The sequence below is a fragment of the Hippocampus zosterae genome, chromosome 2, assembly GCF_025434085.1.
Source record: "Hippocampus zosterae strain Florida chromosome 2, ASM2543408v3, whole genome shotgun sequence".
Lineage (NCBI taxonomy): Eukaryota > Metazoa > Chordata > Actinopteri > Syngnathiformes > Syngnathidae > Hippocampus > Hippocampus zosterae.
Genome location: NC_067452.1, coordinates 41,096,048 through 41,104,650, shown reverse-complemented (window position 1 = coordinate 41,104,650; position 8,603 = coordinate 41,096,048). Strand labels below are relative to the sequence as shown.

Genomic DNA, 8,603 nt, shown 5'->3' with positions numbered 1-8,603 from the left:
TTAGCGAGCCGAGCCAAAAGAGCCGGCTCTCTAAAAGGAGCCGGAATTCCCATCACTAGGACAGGCGCCCTAAGCGGGAGCGCGCTCGCTAGGTATCTTATCGCCAGCCCTCGCTGGCGCTTGCCGCCGAATGAGCGCGCACGCACGGCACGGCACGCACGTCGAGCGTTGATTTCGTGTTTACGTCCAGCCACCGCAGTGTCGCTGCGGCCGAACTCTTCTCAAGGAGCGGGATTCTTTTGATTTTGCCATATTTTGAGGATGTGCACATGATGACATCGCAACATGGACTGACTGTAATCGGGATATTTTCTCCAGGCTGTCTTACAGCGACAACCGGAAGGAGGGAATTCGATGCTAAAGCTAGCTGGCAACGCAACTTAGCTTGACGCTCGGAAGCCGCTTTGACACGGCGACAGGTACTCTGTCCATTTGTGACCAGCTCCCCCTGCGTGTGTCGCTTCATGTCTCGTCCTCCTCTGGCCATTGGCTGACTTTCTATGGCTGTTTTTCTTTCGCTGTTGTGTAGCGTCGGCGGGTTAGCCTTCAGCTCTCGTCCGCTGCTAGCTGATGTGTAGCTATAGTTATTGCCTCCCAGCGGTGGAAAAAGTATTCAAATCGTTAAACGGTAAGTTGTATGCTCCATGTTGTAACGCTAATACAGAGGGTTTTTTTTAATGTTATTATTTTTCAACGAAATCCTCAGTTAATCAACGTGGGCGTGTGTCATCAACAACAAGTGTGCATGATGTCAAAGGAAGTGCAGACCTAGGCTACCGTTTTTTTTTCTTTTCAAAATCGCATCAATAATCGAACATCAGAAAAGCCTCTGAGTGACACGCATCGCTAGCACCACTCCCACACACAGAGTTGTGTCCCATTCGTTACTTAAAAGCCCTCTTGTTACATTTCATCGTTCTGCCTCTCGCGAGACTTCGCCGGCGTGGCTGTTTGAACAATGACACATAACATATTGTCAATTAAAACATTTTTGACTGGTGAAGTTGTATAATTTCCCAGTAATCTCTCACGCCACCCTGATTGGGAATCGCCGCTGAATAGCGAGTGATGTTGTAAGGAGCGACGACCAAGCGAAGTGAAATACTCGAAGAGCTGTGGTACAATCCTTTATTAGCAAACACCCGATACGTTTTTTCCACCAGCAAGGCGGGCCTTAGCGTAGCAAAACGTCCAGTCATTGGATCAAGATCGATTTCCGGCCGCCAGCTAAGCCGGGGGCTGTGATTGGTTGGTAGCGAGCGACAGCGGGGCCGCCGATTGGCTGATCAGTCTCACAGCACGAAATTCAACTGTCAGAGTCCTCAGAGGGCATTTGTGGTTGCTACAATGTGTCTGTAATTGTCCTAAAGACTCCCCTGTTTTGTACTGTCTGTCATTTAGATTCCTTGAGTGGTTTGAGAGCTGCGAGTGGCTCTCAAGGCAGCATGGCCCCCAAGGACATCATGACCAATTCCCATGCCAAATCCATCCTTAATGCCATGAACTCTCTCCGCAAGAGCAGCACACTCTGCGATATAACGCTACGGGTGGAAAATGCGGATTTTCCAGCTCACCGGATTGTCTTAGCAGCCTGCAGTGACTATTTCTGTGCCATGTTTACCAGTGAGGTAACTCCAAACATCTTTTGGGGTTGTTTTTTTGGTTTTGTTTTAGTAGATGGGCGATGTCACGAGCGGTTCAGAGTTTAAACTTTAAAAAACAAAAAGATTGGCTAAAATAAAAGCACCAAATTCAATGAAATGTTCCTCTTCTTACCCCAAAATGTGCGTTAGCTTGCAGAGAAGGGCAAATCCTTCGTGGACATCCAGGGGCTGAGCGCGTCGACTATGGAGATCTTGTTGGACTTTGTCTACACAGAGACGGTGCTGGTGACGGTGGAGAACGTGCAAGAGCTGCTCCCCGCGGCATGCCTGCTGCAACTTAAAGGTTCGGTCTTTCCGCCGCGGTGACTCCCGGTTCCCGAGTCGACGGCTCGAAAGATTGCCGCGCCTGCAGTGACTTCTTTGCTCTCCTCAGGGGTGAAAAGAGCCTGTTGCGATTTTTTGGAGAGCCAACTGGATCCGTCCAATTGTCTGGGCATCCGCGACTTTGCCGAAACGCACAATTGCCTGGACCTGATGCAAGCCGCCGAGCTCTTTTCCCAGAAGCATTTCTCTGAGGTGGTTCAGCATGAGGAGTTCATGCTGCTGAGCCAGGCAGAAGTGGAGAAGCTCATCAAATGTGACGAAATACAAGTAAGGAAACGGACGGCAGGGGGCGCACCTTTGCAGTGGCTCAGGCGCCATTAAAACTGCCATTAATGCGACCAACATACTTGATTAAATATGTATACAGTCAATTTATTATTATTTTTTTTTCCAAAAGGGAAAAGAAAAATAAAACACAACATATTTTCCCCTTTGTGTGTTTGGAAGATTTTATGGTTTAGTGAAACTGGCAGCATCAGGCCTTGGGAGGGCTGCTTTTGTTCAGCTGGAACTCCTGGAGACAGACCAAGTCCAGGTCCGGGGAATTAGCAAGAGTTTCGGTCTCGGCACAAATATTTTTAAGCTATTGCTAGAAACAATTTCCCGTTCCAGACGCTCAAACCTCCAAAGTCACAATTTTGTAAATGGCGTAGTGTATATGTTGACAAATCTATGAGCTAATCCACATGTGCCGGTGTTGTTTAAACAAATTACATTGCTCGTCCAATTTTTTTGCGCTGCTTTCTTCTTTTTTTTTTCTCGAGCACATCAGGTTTACCTAACAATAATATTCATACAAATCAATATCACATGATTTAGATACCTTCACTATCAGGTGGATTTTTTTTTTCCTGAAACGTTACAGGTATGGATGACAACGTAAGGTCGGATCAAATCGGTATTGCGCAATCTGAAATAGCTCAAACCTCCAAACCAAAAATGAAAATATCTTAAAAACCTGATGGGCGGGGCGTCCGAGTGGCCCGCACCAAAGGCAGCAGTTTGTGGGCGCAGGCAAAATCACGTTGGAACCGTTTCGTGAATGGTTCTTCTGAAGGTGCTTTGTTTGCAGGTGGACTCGGAGGAGCCCGTTTTCGAAGCGGTGCTCAACTGGGTCAAACATAACCGAAAAGAGAGAGAGCCCTATTTGCCCGACATGCTGGAGTTTGTCCGAATGCCGTTGCTGACCCCCCGCTACATCACGGACGTCATCGATGCGGAGGTGAGACGCGCCGCCGCCGCCGCCGCCGCCGCTTCTCGGGCGCAAGGATCGCCTGCCGCCGTGGCAGTCATCCGCCATCTGGCCCCCTTCTAGCCCCTGATACGCTGCAGTCTGCCCTGTCGCGACCTTGTCGACGAAGCCAAGAAATTTCACCTCAGGCCGGAGTTGAGGAGCGAGATGCAAGGCCCGCGCACACAAGCCAGATTAGGCGGGTGTCTTGTTTTTACCTGCACTGCACCAACCTTTGGCATTCGCATGTTGAAGTCTTTCTCAATGTCACCCCCACCCCCCTCCCCTCCCTCCCCACAGGTGCCAAAGAAGTCCTGCTGGTGATCGGCGGCTTCGGCAGCCAGCAGTCGCCAATTGACATTGTGGAGAAATATGACCCGAAAACTCAGGAGTGGACCTTCCTCCCGGTGAGGATTGAACGGTGTGGGGGGGGGGGGGGGGGGGGGGGGCACACATTAGGAAATTGTCAAGCAACCCATCCATCCATCCATCCATTATCTACCGCTTATCCGGGGCCGGGTCGCGGGGGCAACAGCTTTAGCAGGGAAGCCCAGACTTCCCTCTCCCTAGCTACTTCTTCCAGCTCTCCCCGGGGGATCCCGAGGCGTTCCCAGGCCAGCTGGGTGACGTAGTCTCTCCAGCGTGTCCTGGGTCTTCCTCGGGGTCTCCTCCCGGTGGGACATGCCCGGAACACCTCACCAGGGAGGCGCTCAGGAGGCATCCGAATCAGATGCCCAAGCCACCTCATCTGGCTCCTCTCGATGTGGAGGAGAAGCGGCTCGACTCTGAGCCCCTCCCGGATGACCGAGCTCCTCACCTTATCTCTAAGGGAGAGCCCAGACACCCTGCGGAGAAAACTCATTTCGGCCGCTTGTATCCGGGATCTCGTTCTTTCGGTCACGACCCATAGCTCGTGGCCATAGATGAGGGTTGGGACGTAGATCGACCGGTAAATTGAGAGCTTCGCCCTTTGGCTCAGCTCCTTCTTCACCACGACAGACCGATACAACGTCCGCCCGTCTTTGGCTGACGGCGGACGCAGCCGAAGCGTTGAGGGAGTCCGTTTTGGGGGCCTCAGTATTACATCCCTGCTTTTTGCAGATGATGTGGTGCTGTTGGCTCCTTCAAACGGGGCTCTACAACTCTCACTGGAGCGTTTCGCAGCCGAGTGTGAAGCGGTTGGGATGAAAATCAGCACCTCCAAATCTGAAACCATGGTCCTCAGTCGGAAAAGGGTGGAGTGCCCCCTCCGGGTCGGGGGGGAGATCTTGCCCCAAGTGGAGGAGTTTAAGTATCTTGTCAAGCAACCCTCTATGATTTTTGCGCTCCGCCTCACTTTCGCAGAACATTGCCAGGAAGCGGCGCTACGTTGCCACGGTGTCTCTCCACGATCGAGTCTACGTGATTGGAGGCTTTGACGGGAGGTCCAGGCTCAGCTCCGTGGAGTGTCTGGACTACACGGCGGACGAGGACGGCGTCTGGTACACCGTCGCCACCATGAATGTGCGCCGTGGCCTGGCTGGAGCCACAACCCTTGGAGGTGACGCCTTGTGTCTTTTTTTGTGTTTTGCTTGCTAAGCAAGTGCAAAAATGGTCGAAGGGCGAGGCGCATGGATGTGACGGCAACACATACGAAGAGCACACGGCGATACTCGCAGGCATTAACTGGATTCTCTCTACCTAGTGGCAGCAACGACTATTAGTGAAGAGAAGTTGCGAACCTTCTCAGCCTCTTCTTCTCACTGTTAATTGCATGCTGCATCTCGTCCACTAGACCTCAGGTGATGTCCGGCGCTGCGCTACAAGCTAACGGCACACAACTCTAATATGGATTTGCTTTCCTGTGGCAAAGTAAATCACTAGCCGTCAATAATTCAGTAAATTTTTAAATTTAGAAAAATTAGTAAAAAATTAGTAAATTTTATGAATTCAATAATTCATAAAAATTGTCCCTCCAAAACAGTTCCGAAGAAATGCGAATGTACTGGTCTTGAAAGGCAAATGCACAATATTGGAACGTAAATGTCCTGTACTAGATCTTAAAATAAAATTCATTGAAACTCCTCTACAATGAAATCATATTTGCAGCAAGTCATTTTTCACAACAGGGGATTTTTCACTGTTGCAAATTTGATCTCAGATGTAAACACTCACGCACACAAACGTATGTGTACACGCACACACAAACCTATGTGTACTCTTTATTTTTCTTCCAATAGTGCATAAGTATGAGTATACACTTATTTGACACTTCATATAGTCGAAAGAAATTGCAAAATGTACGATCAGCATTCACTTTCACTTACTTCAATTTCTTGGATCATGTCTTGTATTTTCCTTCCTCCATCTTTCATTTTGATCACTTTGAGCCTCTCTTCCAGCGTCAGAGCTCTTCTTGTCTTAGCTGCTTGACATCCAAAGGTCCGTTTTGTCGCCGGTTTAGCAATGCAACCTTCTTGCTGCGTCTGAAAAGAACAATAAAAAAATTAACAAATACTTCCTGGACGACTGCGTATGTGTAAACCAGTGCGGTGGTTGCTGTTGCCGTTTCCGAACGAAGCAGTAGAGGTCGCTGTTGGATTAGACTTTGTTGTAGTGAATCTCATCGCGAGGCAAGAGCAGAGAAAAAGATTTTGTATGACGCAACAGGTTTTTTTTTTTGTTGTATGGGGTGCAGGAAAGTGGGAATGGTGTTAATGCAAGTTTTTTTCACACTTGGGGGTATTTTCGCCCATGTAGGTTTCGTTGTAGAGGAGTTTCACTGTAGTTGAAGTCACTGTCACATTTTGCTGCGTGAACGTTTAATTTTGTGAGGACGTGGGCAGGTGTGTGTATGGGTGGGTACCACCAGAGGGAGATGTTGAGAATCACGGCTGTCGTTGGATTTCGATTGTCTTTCTACAATCAAGTCTCCGAAGCATTTTGCTGTTGTTGTTGTTCTACTCTTGTTGACTCAGACATGATCTACGTTGCCGGCGGCTTCGACGGCAGTCGACGCCACACCAGCATGGAGCGATATGACCCGAACATCGACCAGTGGAGCATGCTGGGAGATATGCAGACGGCTCGAGAAGGCGCCGGTCTGGTGGTGGCCAGCGGTCTGATCTATTGTCTCGGTACGGACACCTCATTTCATGCCGTCACGCTTACGAGGGCTCTCACTGCATATTTTGCTTTGCCGTTTGCCGAAGGAGGCTACGATGGACTTAACATACTGAATTCAGTGGAGCGCTACGACCCCCACACAGGCCACTGGACGAGCGTCACCCCGATGGCCACCAAGCGCTCGGGTGAGTTTTTCCCGCAAGTCTTGGTTGGAGCCGGTTGAGGTGTAAACAAGATCCGGCTTCCTCAGGGGCAGGCGTGGCTTTACTCAATGACCACATCTATGTGGTGGGAGGCTTTGACGGGGTTTCCCACCTGGATTCCGTTGAGGTCTATAACATCAGAACCGACTTTTGGACCACTGTGGCCAGCATGACCACACCTCGATGCTACGTGGGAGCGACCGTCCTCCGAGGACGACTGTATGCCATCGCCGGGTAAGGAGTGTCCTGGCTTATTGATCTCTGGTTAGTACCGTCGCGCGCGCCGACGGGTGAATGTTAGCTAACGGCCGCTCGCGACGCCGCTCGTCATTTTCCGCTTCTCTTCGTATTTGTTCAACGGGCTTTCCTCGCCGTTTGTCTTTGCAGATACGACGGCAACTCTCTTCTCAGCAGTATCGAATGTTACGATCCCGTGATCGATTCCTGGGAGGTGGTTACCTCCATGGTGACGCAGCGGTGCGACGCGGGAGTCTGCGTTCTACGAGAAAAGTGACCTGGCCATGTGAAGTGCCAGACTTGAATGCGAGGCCGCTTGAACAGACAATTTGTTCAATTGCTCGGCGGCTCGATCGAGGGAATGTCCAAAATCACAGCTCTCATTCGCTGGACATTTAACCCGTAAATGCGGGGCCCACGATTGATTGATCGACGGCGATCCCACCGCCACCTGCATGGCTCTCCTTAGTGCCACTCGTTCCTGTTGTTACTTTGTGAGATTCTATATTTGTACACGTCCTCAGAAAGCGATGCTGCTAAATGCCTTATGACCTAGCTTGCGTCGCATGGTGACCATTCATGCTGCCTCTCAGTTTGATGGGCCATTTGCTTGTTGTTGAGCATTTGCAGAGTTCCGAGCAACCCTCGTTATCGTTCTCTTAGTAGGAATCGCCTTGAGACTCAGATCCCATTTATAAAATGACTTTGTTCACATCTGGACTAAGCGTTTGAGAAAAGAACGGAATCTGATCCGCTTTAGTTGGATTCTTTTCTGTTTTGTTAATGACCGCCATTTGAGGTACACGGCATGTCATTTGTTTCCCTCGAGCATTTCAATTGGAGTACGTTTACTTCCAACCGTCCAACACGGTTCCTCAGAAAGAAAATAAACCCACAAGAGAAGTGTAATTTGTCTCTCTTTTTTTTGTGTGTGTGTGTATGAATGGCTGTCAAGTGGTGTGGACACACCGTCAGCGACTCCCAAGTTTCACTGACCTTGCAATAACTTTTCGGAAAGCAGATTTGGTTCATGTTTTGCTTCCTATTACGACAATAAGGCCGACGCTTTGCTTTAGAAGCGTGCAGGGGGAAAGGTGTCGTAAATCATAAGCTATTGACGTAAACAACTGTCGCACCCTCAGGTAGCGCCAAGCCCGATGTGCGAAGCGGAAACGCGCTCGACTGTAAAAGCAACACCAAACAAAGAGAAAACTGAAGGTAATGAGTGAAACACTGAACGATTCTTGAGCACCTCGTTTGGATTGGGAACCTGGTTCGTTCATTTATTTCGCGGTGGTAACGATTTACTGTTTTGTAAATCAGTTTGGTTTTCATCCACTAGAGGGCGCAAATGCGCCTTGATAAATATGTAGCAATGCGATACAGTTGCACAGAGTTCCGTATGGTTTGATCAATCGTAAATAAATAAATGCATCATGAACCCCGAAAGTTGATTTCGATCCTGAAAATTCATGAGGCTTAGTCGACTAAAACGAAAATGCAAGACATTTTTGTTCCAATTATAGTTAGTTTTCGTTTTCATAAAGCATTTGCCTTTTTGTTTAACTTCATTAATGACAATGTTTTTTTTTCAATCTTACTCGTCGTTATTTTGTTAGTTTTCATAAACTATACTAACGTGTTGTCATTTATCTCAGTCGCCTCCTGCCACAGACTGTGACCCTCCCTCAGCATCTGACATCCACTTATTGCACTTAAACAACGCACCACCTAACTTTAACCCGCAATAATCACAAGTGCCCTTGGTTGTCTGTTGATTGCTATTTATTATTTTATATATATATCAGAATCAGAATTACCTTTATTGGCCAAGTATGT

The 8,603-nt window shown here is 48.8% G+C and overlaps 1 protein-coding gene across 1 annotated transcript; it reads left to right on the top strand.

Annotated features, from left to right (window-relative positions):
- The first annotated feature begins 433 nt into the window (after positions 1-433).
- Positions 434-7,673, top strand: klhl12 (kelch-like family member 12). The gene is made up of 12 exons (XM_052056021.1): positions 434-628; positions 1,402-1,628; positions 1,794-1,947; positions 2,038-2,255; positions 3,061-3,210; positions 3,304-3,418; positions 3,520-3,626; positions 4,564-4,759; positions 6,177-6,335; positions 6,411-6,509; positions 6,575-6,761; positions 6,915-7,673. Exons 1-12 carry the CDS (start codon positions 571-573, stop codon positions 7,039-7,041), a joined length of 1,797 nt encoding a protein of 598 aa, XP_051911981.1. The 5' UTR covers positions 434-570; the 3' UTR covers positions 7,042-7,673.
- Positions 7,674-8,603: the final 930 nt, after the last annotated feature.

What these genes read in the sequence shown, in the direction of transcription:
- klhl12 (XM_052056021.1), top strand. Translation starts at nt 571, where the DNA reads ATGTGTAGCTATAGTTATTGCCTCCCAGCGGTGGAAAAAGTATTCAAA. An exon ending in GTGCCATGTTTACCAGTGAG is followed by an intron (nt 1,629 to 1,793) that starts GTAACTCCAAAC and finishes AATGTGCGTTAG; the next exon opens with CTTGCAGAGAAGGGCAAATC. An exon ending in CGGTCTGATCTATTGTCTCG is followed by an intron (nt 6,336 to 6,410) that starts GTACGGACACCT and finishes CGTTTGCCGAAG; the next exon opens with GAGGCTACGATGGACTTAAC.